The 20,827-nt window shown below is 53.1% G+C and overlaps 1 protein-coding gene across 7 annotated transcripts; it reads left to right on the plus strand.

Annotated features, from left to right (window-relative positions):
* The first annotated feature begins 2,098 nt into the window (after window positions 1-2,098).
* Window positions 2,099-20,103, plus strand: osbp (oxysterol binding protein). 7 transcript variants are annotated; one of them, XM_088642574.1, is made up of 16 exons: window positions 2,099-2,336; window positions 3,638-3,937; window positions 6,722-6,930; window positions 7,701-7,954; window positions 8,813-9,011; window positions 9,960-10,074; window positions 10,331-10,385; window positions 11,363-11,563; window positions 12,134-12,379; window positions 14,262-14,382; window positions 14,591-14,694; window positions 15,209-15,304; window positions 15,700-15,884; window positions 16,100-16,320; window positions 18,841-18,879; window positions 19,125-20,103. In XM_088642574.1, exons 2-16 carry the CDS (start codon window positions 3,804-3,806, stop codon window positions 19,265-19,267), a joined length of 2,322 nt encoding a protein of 773 aa, XP_088498700.1. In that variant the 5' UTR covers window positions 2,099-2,336; window positions 3,638-3,803; the 3' UTR covers window positions 19,268-20,103. The 7 variants fall into 7 exon arrangements, with proteins under 7 accessions (XP_088498700.1, XP_088498699.1, XP_088498701.1 ...); XM_088642573.1 differs by having other exon boundaries at window positions 2,100-2,336; window positions 9,957-10,074; XM_088642575.1 differs by having other exon boundaries at window positions 2,101-2,336; window positions 9,957-10,074; window positions 11,363-11,530.
* Window positions 20,104-20,827: the final 724 nt, after the last annotated feature.

Consider the following 20,827-nt stretch of genomic DNA (forward strand, 5'->3'; position numbering starts at 1 on the left):
CGGACAGTCCTCTGTAAGGACAGCTGATTTTTCAATAACCTCTGGCAGCGTATTGTTTTGTGTTTTGTTTTCGTTCACTTATCTTGTTTTTGGATACATTTTCTCCTTTGTATGTATTATTTGATGTTAAATAAAAGTTTTTTTTATAAAAACTCTTATGAGGACAGCTGGGAAACGGGAAACCCGGAAGCTCCTGAGGCCCCGTCTGGGAGGCGGATCGTGAGGCCTCGGTTTACGATCGTGTATTTCCGGAGTTAGCCGCCCGCCTCACTTACCGTAAATGAAAGAATATGGGAGATTAATATTTCGGGACCAAGAGACGTTAGAGATACACCGACAGATCTTCTGGTCTGTTTTGCTGATATTATATTACTTCTGGTGGTGGAAGGGAGTCCCCATTACCTGTAAAGTGCTTTGAGTGGAGTGTCCAGAAAAGCGCTATATAAGTGTAAGCAATTAATTAAAAATTAATTAACTTCTACACTGTACTGAAGCCTGAGCTCCACACTGTTCAAGATCCATTTCAGTTAAGAGAGTTTTGGGAACAGTCTGAGCTCCTGTTATCACAGAAGATGACACAGCGATCAGGTTCCCGCTGTATGCGGGTGATCTGTGGAAAGAAGGATCATTTCACACAGAACAACAACACATTGGGACACGCATCTCCCACTCAACAACAACAACAACAACACACTGAAGCACACATCCAGCTACACATACTTTGGTCTGACTATATGCTTATCTGGGAGTTTTGACCCGGCAGTGAGGGAGAATGCACTCAGGGCTTTCTGCTAAATCGACTCCATTAGAAGGAGGGTTTAAAAATCACCCCCTCCCCCCAAAAAAAAAGTTGTCTGCAAATATTTGAAAGTGTAATCCAACCCCTTGCCCTGTATGGCAGTGAAGTGTGGGGTCCCCTCACAGACCAGGATTACACTCAATGGGACAAACACCCCAAAGAAACTCTGCACAGAGTTCTGTAAATCATTCTCTACGTGCAGCGAAAAACACCTAACAATGGGTGCTGGGCTGAATTAGGCCAACTCCCATTACTAATCAATACCCAGAAGAGAGGAAGAAAATATAAACTACAACTGAAAAACGAAGGCTGGAATTCCTACAGTACTACCACAAGGCCCTGCAGAGCCAAGAGCTGACCCCAGAGAGGAGCTGCCTGAAGCTCACTGACACCAGCCAGCTTCAGGACAGCACAGCTACAACAGCACAAATCAAAGTCACCCAAGTCACAGCACCAGCACAACACTGGGACACACACATGAACACCACACGGGTCCCGGAAAAGACAAGACACACTAGCTGGGTACCTGACCAGAGTAAGAGAAAGGAAAGAGAACCAGATCCTAATGAAGTTCTGGCTCAGTGACCACAGCCTGGACACAGACAGACCTGGCCGTCCAGAAAGGACAGGCTCAGTTACCACAGCTTGGCCCTAGAAACTGGACACAGACAGACCCGACCATCCAGAGAGGACAGGCTGTGCTCCCACTGCGAGGAGGTAGAAGCAGTTACAGAGATGCACTCTTTGCTGCGCTTTAGGATTAGACAAACATTCTTCCCTAAAATAACAAATCCAATCCCAGAATCCCCACAACTGCCAGACCAGAATAGTTTCAGATCCTACTGGGAGAAGAAACTCAATAGAGCTGCAGCCCAGTATGTGATCAGCCTGTCTCACAATAGTAGTATTACTGTTGTACACTTTCTGTTGTTGCTTCTTTGTAACTGTAATTTATTGGACATGGGATTAGAGCTCTTTACTTGAATCTGACATATAGAATGACAGACAGGGACCCAGGAGCAAAGAAACTGAGGGACAGACTGACAGAGGTCGAGAGTCACAAAAAGACAGAGTGCAGAGACATACAGACTGAAAGAGGGACAGAGACACAGAGAGACAGAATCACAGATTTACAGAGACACATAGACTGACAGAGGGACACAGGCACACCGAATAACAGTGGGGCGGAGAGGCAGATAAAGAACATAAAGATCCAGAAATACAATCTTTGTGCGCTTATATGACACGTTGTAAACTTCGAGTGTCGCAGGATAAGTCTTCCGACGAGAAACAGGGACGCCCGCCGGTCTGGGCTCGTACTCGGCCCAGGAGGAAGGAGCCGTCGGTAGAGCTGTTGCACCGCTCTTCCTGAGCGCACGGGGGACTGGCGAGGGGGAGGAGGACCGTCACCGCTCGGTCACACGACGGGAGAAGCTCAACTTTTAATACTCGATCCTTCGTTTCTGAGTGTGTGCGTCCTGCTCCGAGTCGGAACCGATCCTGCACCCGAGACAGGAGAGCGAGCTCGGACAGACGGGTGAGAGCAGCCGAGGTGACGGAGAGAGAGTGGAGAGTGAGGGAGAGGATCCCGGCCGGGAGACTGACAGCAGCAGCCCCTCGGTGTCCGGCCGAGGCTGTAGGGGCCGGGGCAGTGATGCCCCGATCTGGACAGGCGACCTGTTTTCTGGAGGGGGTGGAAGAGGCGCCCCTCAGTCGTCCCGTTCACCCCCTCAGGGTGAAACACAGCCCCATACGCACGCTGTTTGCGGGTCGGTAACAGTGGAGGCGGATAAACACTGTTTAAAAAACACCACTTGAATCCCCCGATCAGTCCTGTAGCCCCATTAAAACAGTTTTGACCGAAATGACATGAAAGACCGTGTGGCGTTGCTCTACAGTCCCAGCACACGAAAGAGAGTGGGTAATGTCGGTGTGCCCTGTACATAGATATGCTTACGTGTGTGCACTTTCTTAAAGGCACCCGGAGGCGGGTATGGGATATTTTGAATCGGGCCCGAGAGAGGTCGGGTGGTGAAGGTGTGAGTGACACTGCGATACCGAAAGGTCGACCAGGACCGCTCTTCGGTACCGGTGCTGCCGGAGCCGTGTCGTGACGTGTCCATGCCGGCTGCGCTCCGCACTCCAGACGGGGAGGCGGACGGGCCTTGTTTTCGTGTTGAGAGGCGCAGGGTTGCTAGCTGTGTTTTTGTTTTCTTGGAGGTGGGAGGATTGCTGGACTTCTCGCAAGTGATGATGGTGGTTGCATTTAAAACCGTACCGTGGGTACACCTTATTTGTAATTTGATCCGGGTCAGCGCCGTCGCGAGTCCGGCCTCCGCACCGAAGCCGGCGGCCGGACCGCAGGGATCGGTGTGTCACGGTACGCTGGCACCGAGGATCTGCAGGCCTCCCCAGATTCAGTCAAGGAGATCTGACGAGACGAGACCTGGGTGCCTGGTATATCCGTCATTTATACTCGGGTGACGAGCGTTTGAAAAAACGTTCCCGAAGTCGAGGATTTGTGTTTATCTTTCACTGTTGTCGCTTTTGGCATGTCAACCACAAATCAGGAAAATAAATCGGAGAGGTGTCGCGGAGCCGAGAGAGGCAGTGTTGCAGGTATTTTACTGTAATTTGTGTATCAGGCGGCGGAGGGGGGTGATTTTAACACTTAGAACTGAAGACGTGTGAGCTGTGAGCCCAGCTGGCCGGGGCCTGACGTGTCCACGTAGATGCGCTGCGGGGCTTGTACGTGTTTGTGTAGTGTGCGTGGGGCGTGAGTATGTGTTTGTGCGTGGACAGGTGGCCTTTGACCCCTTTCTCTCCTGACTCTCCCAGTGAAGGCTCCGGGCGGGAGATGAGGTGATCTCCGGGCTCTGCAGCCACAGACGAGTGTCTTGGGATCTGTGAGCAGCTGAGCGGGATAGGACCCCCACTGGGCCGCTGACCAGCAGAGGAGCCCACAGGACCCGGCTCGTCCCGCCCTGCGCCCCAGCCCGGCACCATGTCGGAGCCCAAGGCGGTGAGCCCTGCCCCTGGGGACACGTACAAGGGCTGGCTCTTCAAGTGGACCAACTACATCAAGGGCTACCAGAGGCGCTGGTTTGTGCTGAGCAACGGCCTGCTGTCCTACTACAGGTAACCCTCACGTGGCGGGCCAGTCGGTCACAGGGTTTGTGCTGAGTGAGGCCTTGGGCCAGTCAGTCAGCGGGTCAGTTAGCGGGTTTGTGCTGAGTGAGGCCTTGGGCCAGTCAGTCAGTTGGTCAGTTAGTGGGTTTGTGCTGAGTGAGGCCTTGGGCCAGTCAGTCAGTTGGTCAGTTAGCGGGTTTGTGCTGAACATGGCCTTGGGTCAGCCGGTCAGTCATGCTCATTCTCGGAGCCCAAGGCAGTTGCCACAAGGGCTGGGTCAGTCGGCCAGCCAGCCGGTCTGTCCCGTCGTCAGAGGGTCAGAGGGTTTGTGCTGAGCAACGGTCTGCAGTCCTGCCACAGGTAACTCTCGCTTGGTGGGGTGGGTCAGCGGACTGTTCGGTCAGCGGGTCAGCGGGTCAGTTCCGTGGACGGTGCTCTGACTTGGAGGAGCGAAGGGCTTTCTCGCTGGCAGATCGGGCAGCAGGTAGTCTCCGCGGGAGTGACCGCCGTGAGCGAGGGAGTCTGCCGCTGAGAAAACCCGGAGCGGATCAGCTGGCTGTGCGGTGTGGTCTGAGCCGGCCCAGGGCAGATCAGAGAGTGGAAACTGCGTGTGTTGTGTTGACGGGGATGAGTATTATTACTCCAGCCAAGTTTCTAGCCTAGTGTTCGTGCCCTCTGACAATTATCAAGGGGAGAAGGCGGCTTTGTGACGTTCTGATATTGTGTATTTTTCCCTCCCCAAGTCACACTTTAAATTATTAATCACCCTCCTGTTCTGTTCGCCATCTGTTTCAGGAGTCCGACACCATGGACTCACATCCAGCCGTATTGATTTGAGAGCTGTAGTAGAGACAGACGCTCCCTGTTCCATTATAAAAGCCTGTGAATGGCAGCACCACCCCCACTGCCGCTGATACTGTCTTGCTGTATAGGTTGGAGAGAGCTAAATGAAACCACTTTGTTGTGGCTGAGATCTTCCATAAGCAGTAGACAGCGACTTGTTCCAATCAACAGTTTTCGGGGAGGAACAAAGCTGATCTCAGCATGGCGGTTCTGGTCCCAGCCCATTTCCTTTCCGTTCTGTCTTGTGCTCTGGTACTAGTGGGTCAGATCCTTCACAGGTGCATCATCGGCTTTCATTTCTATTCTGAGGACTCTTGATGACGCCCGGCTTTGTGTTCCTGGGAGACCTGCTGTTGCTTCACACTGTCATAGGTGCAGCACGGTGGTCTACATGTGAAGCCATGCGTCTTTGCTTTGCTTTGCTTGTCAACTCTTGTGTTTTGGCTTCAGCAACATGTTTGGGGAACTTGTTCCACACTCTCGCCCCCCTTTTGTTTAAAAAAGTGCCTCCTGTGCCGATAGGAGTGTCTCTTTCAGCTGGTTCTTGAAAGAAGCCAGGCTATCGTTTCAGCAGCATGGCCGGGCGGCTTGTTCCACACCCCCACCCCCCTTTGTGTTCATTACTTTGAGAGCGGAGAGCCCTTCTTCCTTCCTTGGTTTTAAATGTGCTCCCACGTCGTGACCATGTCCCCTCTGGTTTGCGTTTCGCTGTTCCCTCCCATCACAGTTCCACCTCACGGCCGCCTCTGTCCTGCCTGTCTTTCCAGAAGAGAGACATTCCGTTCATTCTGTCTGCCCTGTCACCCTCTCCTCGTCATGTGCCGCGGTGTCACTTCCTGCCTCTTAATACAGCAGCCCTGACCTCTTGCACAATCCTCCTCGAGTTTCTGGCTTTGAGTTATTAGCATGTAAGGTGCAGGTATTGCTTAAGGTGTTTTCTGCGTGTTGTCCTCTACTTTACTGATCCCAGTAGAACTGGTCTGTTGTGGTTTTTGACCCTTGGCCCCTCTCCAGAATTGTCAGATGGTGTTTTGTGACCCCTGACCCCTCTCCAGAACTGACCTGTTGTGGTTTTTGACCCTGACCCCTCCCCAGAATTGGCTGGTTATGGTGACCCCTGACGCCCAGATTCCCCTACTCTTCCCCAGTCCCTCGATGCCTCTAGTTCCAGCGCTGCCCATCTGCTCTTGGTCCCTGGGCTGCTCGTGTTCTGGAGCAGATTGTCGTGGACACAGACATGCCGCCACACCAGACTGCCCTGTGCCCATTAAGCACTGTTTACTGGGTGTGTTTTGTTTAAGAGCTGTGAGCACTGGGAGTGCTTGTGGTTCTTGTGATAAGGCTGCCTGTTATCTCCATGCAGGGGTTGTTCTTATCTCTGTGGTGAAGGGAGTTGTGTAATCCAGCTCATAAACAGCTGTACACAGCAAATGCAATCAAAAAGCTACCAATGGAGTGTTGGAGGCAGTGTCACAGTCTTAAACACTGACAGTCACAGGCACCCGTGCACTGACACACAAACAGGCTAGGTACTCGCACACTGACACCACACACACACGGGCTAGACGCTCGCGCACTAATGCACACACACACACACAAGGGCTAGATGCTCGTGCACTAACAGACACACACACACACACACACACACACACACACACACACACACACAGGCTAGATGCTCACGCACTGACACACATACACACAGGCTAGACGCATGCGCACTGACACACACACACACACACACACACACACACACACACACACACACACACACACACACACACACACACGGGCTAGACGCTCGCGCACTGACACACACAGACACGCACACACAGACACGCACCCACACACGCACCCACACACGCACCCACACCCACACCCACACCCACACCCACACACACACACGGGCTAGACGCTCTCAGCGAGCTTGTGTTGTCTTTACCCTCTCAGGACCCAGGCAGAGATGGGACACACCTGTAGAGGCACTATAAACCTGGCGACGGCCAACATCTCTGTGGAGGACTCGTGTAACTTCGTCATCTCGAACGGCGGGGCGCAGACCTACCACCTGAAGGCCAGCTCGGAGGTGGAGAGACAGCGGTGGATCACTGCCTTGGAGCTGGCCAAGGCCAAGGCTGTGCGCATGCAGGCAGAGTCAGGTACTGTCTGAAGACACAGACAGAGAGACACAGAGAGACGGGGACCATCTGACAGCAAAGAGAGAAAGAGATAGATGGGGACCGTCTGACAGCAAAGAGAGACAGAGAGACGGGGACCGTCTGACAGCAAAGAGAGACGCAGAGAGAGACGGGGACCGTCTGACAGCAAAGAGAGACGCAGGGAGAGACGGGGACCGTCTGACAGCAAAGAGAGACGCAGGGAGAGACGGGGACCGTCTGACAGCAAAGAGAGACGCAGGGAGAGACGGGGACCGTCTGACAGCAAAGAGAGACGCAGGGAGAGACGGGGACCGTCTGACAGCAAAGAGAGACGCAGGGAGAGACGGGGACCGTCTGACAGCAAAGAGAGACGCAGGGAGAGACGGGGACCGTCTGACAGCAGAGAGAGGCAGAGAGAGACGGGGACTGTCTGACAGCAGAGAGAGACAGGGACTGTCTGACAGCAGAGAGAGACGGGGACTGTCTGACAGCAGAGAGAGACGGGGACTGTCTGACAGCAGAGAGAGACGGGGACTGTCTGACAGCAGAGAGAGACAGGGACTGTCTGACAGTAGAGAGAGACGGGGACTGTCTGACAGCAGAGAGAGACAGGGACTGTCTGACAGTAGAGAGAGACGGGGACTGCCTGACGGCAGAGAGAGACACAGAGAAAGACGAGGGCCGCCTGACAGCATAGAGAGACAGGTAGTGTCCTGTGCAGTGTAGGTGCTCTGGGCAGGGACTCATGCTCTCTGTGGGCTCTCTCCCAGACGACTCGGCCGATGAGGACCCCTCTCCTGCCCAGGGCGACCGCTCGGAGGTGCAGGCCACCCTGCGCACCCTGAGCAGCAAGGTGGAGGACCTGAGCACCTGCAACGACCTGATCGCCAAGCACGGCTCGGCCCTGCAGCGCTCCCTGAGCGAGCTGGAGTCCCTGCGCGTCTCCACGGACACGGGGGACAAGATCCGGCAGGTCAACGAGAGGGCGACACTGTTCAGGATCACCTCCAACGCCATGATCAACGTGAGTGAGGCTACACTGTATTAACCCCCCTCTCTCAGTGCAGTGTTAATGTACTGGAGTGTCCAGTCCGTGTGTCTGTACTGTATTGACCCCTCTCTCTCAGTGCAGTGTTAATGTACTGGAGTGTCCAGTCAGTGTGTCTGGACTGTATTGACCCCTCTCTCTCAGTGCAGTGTTAATGTACTGGAGTGTCCAGTCAGTGTGTCTGGACTGTATTGACCCCTCTCTCTCAGTGCAGTGTTAATGTACTGTAGTGTCCAGTCAGTGTGTCTGGACTGTATTAACCCCTCTCTCTCAGTGCAGTGTTAATGTACTGGAGTGTCCAGTCAGTGTGTCTGTACTGTATTAACCCCTCTCTCTCAGTGCAGTGTTAATGTACTGGAGTGTCCAGTCAGTGTGTCTGGACTGTATTAACCCCTCTCTCTCAGTGCAGTGTTAATGTACTGGAGTGTCCAGTCAGTGTGTCTGTACTGTATTAACCCCTCTCTCTCAGTGCAGTGTTAATGTACTGGAGTGTCCAGTCAGTGTGTCTGGACTGTATTAACCCCTCTCTCTCAGTACAGTGTTAATGTACTGGAGTGTCCAGTCAGTGTGTCTGGACTGTATTAACCCCTCTCTCTCAGTGCAGTGTTAATGTACTGTAGTGTCCAGTCAGTGTGTCTGGACTGTATTAACCCCTCTCTCTCAGTGCAGTGTTAATGGACTGGAGTGTCCAGTCAGTGTGTCTGGACTGTATTAACCCCTCTCTCTCAGTGCAGTGTTAATGTACTGGAGTGTCCAGTCAGTGTGTCTGTACTGTATTAACCCCTCTCTCTCAGTGCAGTGTTCATGTGCTGTATTGACCCCTCTCTCTCACAGGCGTGCCGTGACTTCCTGTCCCTGGCGCAGACCCACAGTAAGCGCTGGCAGAAGGCCCTGCAGTACGAGCGGGACCAGCGGGTCAGGCTGGAGGAGACGCTGGAGCAGTTGGCCAAACAGCACAACAACCTGGAGAGAGCCTTCAGAGGCGCCACCGTCCTGCCGGCCGGCTCCGCTGGCCCAGCTGGGAGCAGCAAGGGTGAGAGCCCCGCACTAACCCTCGACCCAGACTGACCGACTCCTAACCCCAGAGTGACTGTCCCCCCAACCATTAGTCAGTGTTCTGGCTGGGGGGACAGTCACCGTGGGATTAGGGGTCAGTCAGGGGTTGTGTCTTTGGTGTCACTTGGGTAGTGTGGAGAAGTGGGGTCGAGACTGGATGGGATCCTTGTATTAAACAGGTTCTACTCTACGAGTTGGTTTGGCCGAGCGGCCTCCTCTTTTTCTACACTCATATGACCCCTGGCGTAATGAAGTGCGTCCTGGACTCGGCGAGAAATTCCCTTCCCTACTGACTCCACTCGTGCCTTATGTTTCGAGTTTCCCTGTTGAACCCACGGAGGGCTAGAGAGAGGAGCCCATCACCCTGGCCTGGTCCTTAGTAGCCTAGTTAGTCAATTCAGTTCAATTCAAGGTGCTTTATTAGAATGACCGATGGGTAGAATCAGTGTTGCCAAAGCAAATAAAAATGAAACCAAACAAAATAAAAGTAAAATGAAATCTACAGACATATTACAGACATGCTGACACAGCTACCCACCTGAAATATTACAGACATTTACAACAAAGACATATCATAATATATTTACATATACTGTAGACAGATGGAGCATTATTGGGAGACAGACTCACTGTTCCTCAGGCTGTGACAGGAGATCACATACTGGGCTGCCAGTTCAGCTGAGTTCCCTCAAAAGTATCCCGAGGAGTCAGTTTAGTTGTTCCCACAATCCTTCATGTGTCGCGTCTCCCGTTGCCCCTGTGCCTCACGTCTGCCTGTGTGTCTGGGTCCTTGTGCTTTTTGCGAGGCCCCCTGAGTTGTCCTGGTTGGTGCCTGCCAGGAGTCTGAAGGCCTGATTTGGAGAGATACCTGTGAGGTAGATGGAATCATCGTGACTCTTCTCCCTCTCTCTCTCCCCCTCAGAAGGCATCGTCCCAGGAAAAGGAGATCTGAGCGACGAGGATGAGGAAAACGAGTTCTTCGATGCCATGGAGGACGCCCCTGAGTTCATCACCGTCCCAGCGGACCCAAAATACCACAAGTGAGAGGAGGGATAAGACAGGTCACAAATAGTTAATTGTTCTCTGGATCTCATCTTGCTGTTTCTTGAAAGGATCCAGGGTATCAACTACAGCAGCATGGCTGGATAGCTTGTTCCACACTCCCACCACCCATGACGTAAAGAAGTGCCTCCTATCCTGACTCATCCAGCTGTGTTCTCTAGGAGACATAGCTGTGTTACTGTAGGGGAGTGCAGGACTGTGCTCGCTTAACTCTTCTCCTCTCTCTGTACACAGGAGGTCTGGCAGTAACGTCAGTGGGATCAGCAGTGAGATTGGGTTGGATGATCATGTAAGTCTGCCTATGCATGACGTATACAGACTGTGCGCAGTGTGTGTGCGCACTCCTGTCCAGATTGTGCGCAGTGTGTGTGTGCGCACTCCTGTCCAGATTGTGCGCAGTGTGTGTGTGTGCACTCCTGTCCAGATTGTGCGCAGTGTGTGTGTGCACTCCTGTCCAGATTGTGCGCAGTGTGTGTGTGTGCACTCCTGTCCAGATTGTGCGCAGTGTGTGTGTGTGCACTCCTGTCCAGATTGTGCGCAGTGTGTGTGTGGGCACTCCTGTCCAGATTGTGCACAGTGTGTGTGGGCACTCCTGTCCAGATTGTGCACAGTGTGTGTGTATGTGTGCAAGCCTGTCCGGACTGTGCGCAGTGTGTGTTTGTTTGTGCACACCTGTCCGGACTGTGCGCAGTGTGTGTGTGCGCACGCCTGTCCGGACTGTGCGCAGTGTGTGTGTATGTGTGCAAGCCTGTCCGGACTGTGCGCAGTGTGTGTTTGTTTGTGCACACCTGTCCGGACTGTGCTCAGTGTGTAGAGTTTGTACAGTATATACGGAGCAAGTGCAGTGAGTGTGGCTGTGGCTCTTTATAATGTATAGGAGCTGGCCTGTGTATTGACTCTGCTGAAACCCATTGAGATGCAGGGCTGTAGCCAACAGCCTTATGATGGTCACTTATGATGGTGCTTTGCTATTATCTAAACTACTGGAGATCCCATCAGCATAATGCTGATGCATTTTAATGTTTGTTCGAGATAATTTGCCTTACCTCGGGTGTGTAGGATCAGTAATCTTCATAAGTAGTAAACAAGGGTATCTATCTAAAAGAGTACATTTTAAGAATATCCAAAAGCCCCTAGCCAGTGGGGATGCCCATTCCTGAATCTTCCCTGCTCTAAGTATAGGGCCAAGGGCCTGGTGTGTGTTTTCAGTGTGCGCACCACACACACACACACTTACATGTCTCTGTTCTTATTGGTTCCCATCAGCTTGATGAGTCACAGTCCACATCCAATCACGAGATAGCATCATCGAAGGAGGTGGTGCCTAAGAAGAAGAGGCGGAGTCGCATCCCAGACAAGCCAAACTACAGCTTGAACCTCTGGAGCATAATGAAGAACTGCATAGGAAAGGAACTGTCCAAGATCCCCATGCCTGTAAGACTCTCTCTGTGCAAGATCCCCATGCCTGTTCGGCTCCCTCTCTCTGTCCAAGATCCCCCTGTCTGTAAGACTCTCTCTCTGTCCAAGATCCCCCTGTCTGTAAGACTCTCTCTCTGTCCAAGATCCCCCTGTCTGTAAGACTCTCTCTATGTCCAAGATCCCCCTGTCTGTAAGTCTCTCTCTCTGTCCAAGATCCTCCTGTCTGTAAGACTCTCTGTCTGTCCAAGATCCCCCTGTCTGTAAGACTCTCTCTCTGTCCAAGATACCCCTGTCTGTAAGACTCTCTCTCTGTCCAAGATCCCCCTGTCTGTAAGTCTCTCCCTGTCCAAGATCCTCCTGTCTGTAAGACTCTCTCTCTGTCCAAGATACCCCTGTCTGTAAGACTCTCTCTCTGTCCAAGATCCCCCTGTCTGTAAGACTCTCTCTCTGTCCAAGATCCCCCTGTCTGTAAGACTCTCTCTCTGTCTGTCCAGGATCCCCACCGGTATACAGCATTCTTAGCAGGGATTAGTCTTTCTCAGAACAGAGTGATGGCTCCTTCTCAGGTGTGGCCAGTCTTGGCTGATCTTTCACTCTCGAACCCGCGTCTCCCCCCAGGTGAACTTCAACGAGCCCCTGTCGATGCTGCAGCGGCTGACGGAGGACCTGGAGTACTCCGAGCTGCTGGACCGGGCGGCCAAGTGCGAGAGCTCCCTGGAGCAGCTCTGCTATGTGGCCGCTTTCACTGTCTCCTCCTACTCCACCACAGTGCACCGCATCGGCAAGCCCTTCAACCCCCTGCTGGGGGAGACCTTCGAGCTGGACCGGCTGGACGAGAGCGGCTACAGGTCTCTGTGTGAGCAGGTGAGCAGTACTGGTGTGCAGACAGGCAGGTGGGCCGTGGAGCCTGAGCTGAGCCACAGGCGGGCAGCACTGAGAGCTGAGAGCCCTGCTCCACAGGCAGGCAGCACTGAGAGCTGAGAGCCCTGCTCCACAGGCAGGTGGCACTGAGAGCTGAGAGCCCTGCTCCACAGGCGGGCAGCACTGAGAGCTGAGAGCCCTGCTCCACAGGCGGGCGGCACTGAGAGCTGAGAGCCCTGCTCCACAGACGGGCGGCACTGAGAGCTGAGAGCCCTGCTCCACAGGCAGGTGGCACTGAGAGCTGAGAGCCCTGCTCCACAGGCGGGTGGCACTGAGAGCTGAGAGCCCTGCTCCACAGGCAGGCAGCACTGAGAGCTGAGAGCCCTGCTCCACAGGCAGGCAGCACTGAGAGCTGAGAGCCCTGCTCCACAGGCAGGTGGCGCTGCAGCACTGAGAGCTGAGAGCCCTGCTCCACAGGCGGGCGGCACTGAGAGCTGAGAGCCCTGCTCCACAGGCAGGCAGCACTGAGAGCTGAGAGCCCTGCTCCACAGGCAGGTGGCGCTGCAGCACTGAGAGCTGAGAGCCCTGCTCCACAGGCGGGCGGCACTGAGAGCTGAGAGCCCTGCTCCACAGGCAGGCAGCACTGAGAGCTGAGAGCCCTGCTCCACAGGCAGGCAGCACTGAGAGCTGAGAGCCCTGCTCCACAGGCGGGCAGCACTGAGAGCTGAGAGCCCTGCTCCACAGGCGGGCAGCACTGAGAGCTGAGAGCCCTGCTCCACAGACGGGCGGCACTGAGAGCTGAGAGCCCTGCTCCACAGGCAGGTGGCACTGAGAGCTGAGAGCCCTGCTCCACAGGCGGGTGGCACTGAGAGCTGAGAGCCCTGCTCCACAGGCAGGCAGCACTGAGAGCTGAGAGCCCTGCTCCACAGGCAGGCAGCACTGAGAGCTGAGAGCCCTGCTCCACAGGCAGGTGGCGCTGCAGCACTGAGAGCTGAGAGCCCTGCTCCACAGGCGGGCGGCACTGAGAGCTGAGAGCCCTGCTCCACAGGCAGGCAGCACTGAGAGCTGAGAGCCCTGCTCCACAGGCAGGCAGCACTGAGAGCTGAGAGCCCTGCTCCACAGGCAGGCAGCACTGAGAGCTGAGAGCCCTGTTCCACAGGCGGGCAGCACTGAGAGCTGAGAGCCCTGCTCCACAGGCAGGCGGCACTGAGAGCTGAGAGCCCTGCTCCACAGGCAGGCGGCACTGAGAGCTGAGAGCCCTGCTCCACAGGCAGGCGGCACTGAGAGCTGAGAGCCCTGCTCCACAGGCAGACAGCACTGAGAGCTGAGAGCCCTGCTCCACAGGCAGGCGGCACTGAGAGCTGAGAGCCCTGCTCCACAGGCGGGCAGCACTGAGAGCTGAGAGCCCTGCTCCACAGGCAGGCGGCACTGAGAGCTGAGAGCCCTGCTCCACAGGCAGGCGGCACTGAGAGCTGAGAGCCCTGCTCCACAGGCAGGCGGCACTGAGAGCTGAGAGCCCTGCTCCACAGGCGGGCAGCACTGAGAGCTCATGCTTGGACAATCCTGGCCCTCACCCATTAAGCCTCACCCGAGCAGGCTCAAACCTGGGATTTTATAGCCCAACAACAGCCTCTCTGGAAAATAATACTCCTGTTTCCACTTGTCGTTGTGTCACAGACACAGATCAGGCCGAGCAGCCCAGAATCAAACCCTGAACGCCCAGTGTTCTTTCTGTATAGTGGCGTAGCTTTGGGAATACTGCTGTAGTCTCTGTGAACGGGGCACCTTCAGGGCAGTCGAATGGAGGCAGGAGAATCGAGACGCCATCCTACAGCTGTGCCACTAGGCGGTGCCACACACCCACTCTGTCCCTTCTCCCTCGCAGGTCAGCCATCACCCCCCTGCTGCGGCGCACCACGTGGAGTCTGTGAGGGGCTGGACTCTCCGGCAGGAAATCGCTCTGGCCAGCAAGTTCCGGGGCAAATACCTCTCCATCATGCCACTGGGTGAGTCAGCGGGGCAGCTGTGGTAAACGATCACATCTGTGTCTCTCTCTGCCTCTGCATCTCCTCCTGTTCGCTGCGCCTATCTGTCTCTACATCTGCCTCATGCACATCGTCTTCAGTACAGTGCAGCTAACTTACAGCTAAACGATACAGTCCTCTCTCTCTGTGTCTGTCATGTGCAATATACAGTCCTCTCTCTCTCTCTCAGGGACAACCCACTGCATTTTTGCTAAAAGCCTGAATCACTACACATGGAAGAAAGTGACGACCACCGTCCACAACATCATAGTGGGCAAGCTGTGGATAGACCAGGTGAGAGAGAGACCCGCAGTCCAGCCAGCGTGACTCGTGCTGATGAAGCAGTTTGCTTGGACAGGAGCGTAATTGGTGAGACTAGTTAAGCAGTAGAATGACATTTCAGTAGACGCTGAGGGTAATGTAATTGATGAGGCTAGTTAAGCAGTTTGCTCAGACAGTACTGCAGTCAGTGAGACTAGTTAAGCAGTTAACACTGATGGTACTGTAATTAGTGAGACTAGTTAAGCAATTTTTTTGGACAGTACTGTAATGAGCAAGATTAGTTAAGCAGCTGCTTGATATTACTGTAATTGTTGATACTGTACGTTATCGTTATCATGTTATCGCAGGTGAGATTATGTCACCTAATGGATGTGATGCTGTTTCTCAGTACAGACTCACTGGGAAATCCTGCAGAAAGTGCCAGATAGCACTGCGCAGGCATGGTAGTGATCCTGATCTGATGGATGTATCTCGGGCTTTGTACTTGTCTGTACTTACCTATCTCTCCCCCCCCCGTCTTCCTCAGTCTGGAGAAATTGATGTCATCAACCACAAGACTGGAGATCGCTGTCACCTCAAGTTTGCTCCCTACAGTTACTTCTCCCGTGACGTGGCGCGCAAGGTGAGAGCCGTAGTCCACCTGACTCGGAGGTCTTTGTCTCCTCCTACTCTCTTTCCCTTCTCTCACATTTATACCTCCTCCCTCTCTCTTACTAATCTACCCTCTCATAAATACCTCCTCCCTCTCTTTCACTACCCTAACCTCTCATGAATACATAAGCAGAATGTTTATCTCCACTCTGAACCTCACTGGCAGCCAGTGCGGTTTAGTGAGGATGGGAGTTATGTCATGTGTCACCTAAGCTCCCAGATGCCTCAGTCAGCCATTATACTTGCCAAACCTGGACGACTGTCCGAGTCAGACCGCCAGTGTGAGGGACCTCAGCCTGTTCCAGGGGGAAGAGAGCCGCCCTGTCCGGTACTGAATCAGTGCTTCCTCTCTCCCTCTGTTCCCAGGTGACGGGGGTGGTGACAGACTCTAGTGGGAAGGCTCATTTCATCCTGTCGGGCACGTGGGATGAGAAGATGGAGTTCTCCCGGGTGATGCAGAGCAGCCGGGGGGAGAATGGCACAGAGGGCAAGCACAAGACTGTTTACCAGACCCTGAGAGCCAGGGAGCTGTGGAGGAGACACCCCTTGCCGTGAGTTGGGCTCTGTGTCTCTCTGCTGCTCTGTCAATGTTCAGGTCAGGTCAGGTCAAAGAGCTGTAGTCTCTCTGTCTTGCAGTCTCTGCTTCAGTGAGCCAGTGTCTGTAAGGATATAGATAGACAGAAAGTGGCAGGTGCTCAGAGGAACAGGGACGCAGGAGGTGTGTGAGTCTCTGTTCCTGACCCCTGACCCTCTCTCTCCCTCCCAGGGAGGGGGCAGAGAACATGTACTACTTCTCGGAGCTGGCCCTGACCCTGAACGAGCTGGAGGAAGGGGTGGCCCCCACGGACAGCCGCCTGCGGCCGGACCAGCGGCTCATGGAGCACGGGCGCTGGGACGAGGCTAACGCAGAGAAGCAGAGACTGGAGGAGAAACAGAGGAGCGTCCGGAGGAAGAGGGAGAGCGAGGCAGTGAAGACCACGGAGGAGGGTGAGAATAACGACACACTGACTGGACACTCCAGGACATGAACACTGCACTGAGAGAGAGGGGTTAATACAGTACAGACACACTGACTGGACACTCCAGTACATTAACACTGCACTGAGAGAGAGGGGTTAATACAGTACAGACACACTGACTGGACACTCCAGTACATTAACACTGCACTGAGAGAGAAGGATGAAACTAGATGAGCTTGATGCTGTATAGAGGTAAATACATTAGAGGGAGGGAGCCTGTCTTCACTGTGGATCTATTCGAGCCTCAGGCTGGTTCTTCGTTCTTGGGTCTGTCTGTTCTCATGTCACCATGTTGGCTCATCTTGTCTCCTTCAAGCCGTCCCTGTGGACACCACTGAGTCGACACTGAGAAGCAAGTACTCTTTCTCTCTGCTTCCCTCCCTGGGCCTAGTTGCCCTGTCCCGTCTCTCCTCCTGTCTCCCTCAGTCTGTCTCCATCTTCTGATCCTCTCATCCTTCACTGTGTCTCCTCTCTCTGTCCCTGTCCACTGATCCTCTCATCCTTCACTGTGTCTCCTCTCTCTGTCCCTGTCCACTGATCCTCTCATCCTTCACTGTGTCTCCTCTCTCTGTCCCTGTCCACTGATCCTCTCATCCTTCACTGTCTCCTCTCTCTGTCCCTGTCCACTGATCCTCTCATCCTTCACTGTGTCTCCTCTCTCTGTCCCTGTCCACTGATCCTCTCATCCTTCACTGTGTCTCCTCTCTTTGTCCCTGCCCTCTGATCCTCTCATCCTTCACTGTGTCTACTTTCTCTGTTCCTGTCCACTGATCCTCTCATCCTTCACTGTGTCTCCTCTTTCTGTCCCTGCCCTCTGATCCTCTCATCCTTCACTGTGTCTCCACTCTCTGTCCCTGCCCACTGATCCTCTCATCCTTCACTGTGTCTCCACTCTCTGTCCCTGCCCACTGATCCTCTCATCCTTCACTGTGTCTCCACTCTCTGTCCCTGTCCACTGATCCTCTCATCCTTCACTGTCTCCTCTCTCTGTCCCTGTCCTCTGATCCTCTCATCCTTCACTGTGTCTCCTCTCTCTGTCCCTGTCCTCTGATCCTCTCATCCTTCACTGTGTCTCCACTCTCTGTCCCTGCCCTCTGATCCTCTCATCCTTCACTGTGTCTCCTCTCTCTGTCCCTGTCCACTGATCCTCTCATCCTTCACTGTGTCTCCACTCTCTGTCCCTGCCCTCTGATCCTCTCATCCTTCACTGTCTCCCCTAGTGTATCCTGGACTAGTTCTCCTCCCTCAGCAGTGTGGAGTTTGTACACGGGGCTGGGTGTGATAGCTGTAGAAACTGATCTCCTCTCCCTAGCCCAGTCCTCCATTGTATCATCGGTTGTGCTTCTTGGTTCAGTCGTTTCTGTCTTCTGTCGCTTTGCCCAGTCGAGCCAGTGGAGGGCGCCCTGGGAGAGCCTCTCAAAAGCAAGTACACTGTATCTCTCTGTCCCTGCCTGTCCTTCCTCTCTGCTTCTAGCGCAGCACTGTTGTCCTTGGGTCGGTCCAGTTAGGGAAAGAATTTCAGAATCCCGAAAGAATAGCTTTAAAGATATATCAGCAAGGGTGTGTTTGACTTATGGAAGTTCCCTCAATCATTTGGTCCCGATGTCTGTGACTCGCTGCAGTCGGCTCAGGACGGTCCCACTGCAGTCGGCTCAGGGGACAGGGGACAATAGTTGTGCTCATTGAACATTGGACCCACTGCCTGCTTCGAGGCTCATCATGGATGTCGCAGGGTAGAGAAGATTGCTTGTAGAAAAGGACTTTGCTCGTCTGCTTTTCTCTCACAACCGAGGGAACGATTTGATCTACTTCTGATCAGTTTGCAGGTCCAGCTTCTTTGCTCTCTTTCAGAAGTTACACCACTGTATCGCCAGAATTGATTTCAGCAGTTTAAAACTGGTACTAAACACCACCCTGAAACTGAGTGCAGTGGGGTCAGGATGGTTTCGACACTCCAGGCTGCACATACATCTGCAGGACCCATGGGAGTGAAAAGGAGCTGAAGCTCGTCACTCCGGAGGAATGGATCTGTCCTCCATCCCACAATGCACTGCGGCTGCTGGCTCTTACCCGTGCTTGTTGTGCAAAGGGGGCAGATCAGGTGTAGTTGTAGCTGCTCCTCCCCCGTGTGCAGTTGCGGTAGCAGCTGGTGCTGGGGCTTTGTTAGGAGTATGGAGCGCCCATCAGTTTACTCTTCCTTCTCATCCTTGTGCCAGTCCGCCCAGCCGAGCTTGAGGAGGGGGCTGGAGACGTGCCAGACAGAAGCAAGTACACTCTCTCTGTGCACGCATTGCCTTAGTGTAGTGCTGACTGCTGAACTGACGCCTGACCCTCACTAGAGATTTCTGAAGGCACTAAACCATCATAGAACCAACCCCCCCCCCACCCACACTCCAGAAAAACCGCCATGATTTTCTTGTTTTGTTCACTTTCCTCCTTAGTCATTCATCATCTGTGTGTTTTATCCTCTGCCTTTTCCTCTCTACAGCCAACCCAGCTGAGGGCCCCATTGGAGCACCAGTGAAAAGCAAGTACTCCCTCCCTCTCCCTCTCTTGGTGTAGTAGTGGTGTGCAGTGTCCAGTCACAGCCCCAGCTATAGCAGCAGTGATGTGTTGTCATCTTTATAGCAGGGGTAGTAATAACAATAGGTGAGGACACCAGGTGTAGAGGGTGTAGTTACAGCACAGTTACAGTGGTAACAGGAGTTCAGTAGTAAAAGTATTAAAATATAAAATAATGTGTAAAAACATCTTATTTTCATTTTTGATCAGGCACCCACGTGGACAACTACAAGGCCCAGTGGTTTGAGCGCTGCGAGGACCCCGTGACCCATGACGCCACCCACATTTATAAGGGGGGTTACTGGGAGGCCAAGGCGCTACAGAACTGGGAAATCTGTCCTGACATCTTTTGAAGACACCCCAAAATACCCCCTTTATCTGCCCCCAACCACCTCTCTTAACTGCCCCAGGGAGAGAGAGGACTGTTGGCTGTCTCGACATATTCTGAAGGAACACCCACCTCAAATACCCCACCTTACACTACCCCCCACCCACATGCACAGCTCTAACTCAATAATGTCTGGGTAAATAAGCACCTTAAATAAATGCCCCTTTTTAATACCCCAGCATCCCTTGACTGCCCCAGACATCTGAATACACGTTCCTTTTCCTCTGTATTAAAACAGACTTTCCTGTGTAACTACTGCACATTCACCTCTAACAATCCCTTTACTTACACCGGTGCAGCTCAACCTACACCTAGTGTCTTCTAACTACCCCAAATCCTCTCGTCAGCTGCCCCTCCCCCAGCACACACACCCCTCTCTCCCTTCCTGGTGTAGCACAGGGGCAGAGCAGAGATGGGGGCTTAGTTAATTAGGACAGGGGTTCAATCCTGACTGTGTTTCACTAATGGCTGTCTGAGGGTAGGGGGTGTAGTTTTGTGTGGTTGTGTTTAGGGAGGGGGGTGTGTTTGTGTGTGAGTGTGTCAAATTTACTCAAACCTGACTGTATCTATAACTTCTGGGGAAAATAATTAACAAATAAAACATAATGAATCGAGAACAGTTTAGTGTGTGGCGGGATGGGTATGGAGTCCAGCCAGGCTTTCTCTGTGGTGTGTTAGAGAAGAGAACAGCACAGTACACAATACAGACTGATATTGGAGAGGGGCTATGTACATGCAGACTCTGTATGTAATGGACACACTGTATACACACACCTGGAGTAAAGACTCTTATTGGACACACCTCAGTGCTGCTTGAAGATTTGTGAACCCCCATTCTAGTTCTTGAAATTTAACATTTTTTACTGTGGAATCCTCATTTAATCAAAAGTAGTCATTTCTTTCTAAAAGAAAGGATTTATATTCACAAATTCTATGTATTTTTAGAGGATTTGATGCATACCACAGAAAGAAATAGGTAAAAACTAGTGCATGTACAATAATAAGTCACCCACAAGGTTCATTAGCTCTGTCAATGAGGCAAGTATGAGCAGGTGCTACAATAATTGGGTACAAAGTTAAACAGTCAAAGAGCCGTTAAAAAGAAACTCATCCTTTTGGCCACAACATAAAACTTGCCACATTTGTCAAAAAACTAACACTGCCTACTACCAAAACCACCTTATCCCCTCTGTCAAGTCTGCTGGAGGGAGTGTTGTGGTTTGAGTCAGATCTTCTGCCCACGGACCGGGAGGACTCGCCACCATTGAAGGAACTATGAATTCCGAGTCATGCCAAAATATTCAGGGAAGACCTGACGTTTGGGAGTTCAAGTTGAGCCGAAAAGGGGTCTTCCACCATGTCAACGACCCTAACCATTCCGCAAACAACCCCCAAAAAATGGATTAAGAGGAAGATCTTTTGTGCTTTGGGATGGCAGAGTCCAGAACTCGACTCGATTGAAATGTTGTGCCAGGACCTGATGCGGACTGTTGGTGTAAAATAAAATGATGACAAATCTGGAGCA

The sequence above is a fragment of the Lepisosteus platostomus genome, chromosome 8 (genome assembly GCF_059453375.1).
Source record: "Lepisosteus platostomus isolate fLepPlt1 chromosome 8, fLepPlt1.hap1, whole genome shotgun sequence".
In the NCBI taxonomy this organism is placed as follows: domain Eukaryota; kingdom Metazoa; phylum Chordata; class Actinopteri; order Semionotiformes; family Lepisosteidae; genus Lepisosteus; species Lepisosteus platostomus.

Coding starts and splice junctions, on each gene's coding strand:
- osbp (XM_088642573.1), top strand. CDS start 3,804: ATGTCGGAGCCCAAGGCGGTGAGCCCTGCCCCTGGGGACACGTACAAG. Junction 9,012..9,956: donor CCCAGCTGGGAGCAGCAAGG/GTGAGAGCCCCG, acceptor TCTCCCCCTCAG/AAGGCATCGTCCCAGGAAAA. Junction 18,880..19,124: donor CATTGGAGCACCAGTGAAAA/GCAAGTACTCCC, acceptor ATTTTTGATCAG/GCACCCACGTGGACAACTAC.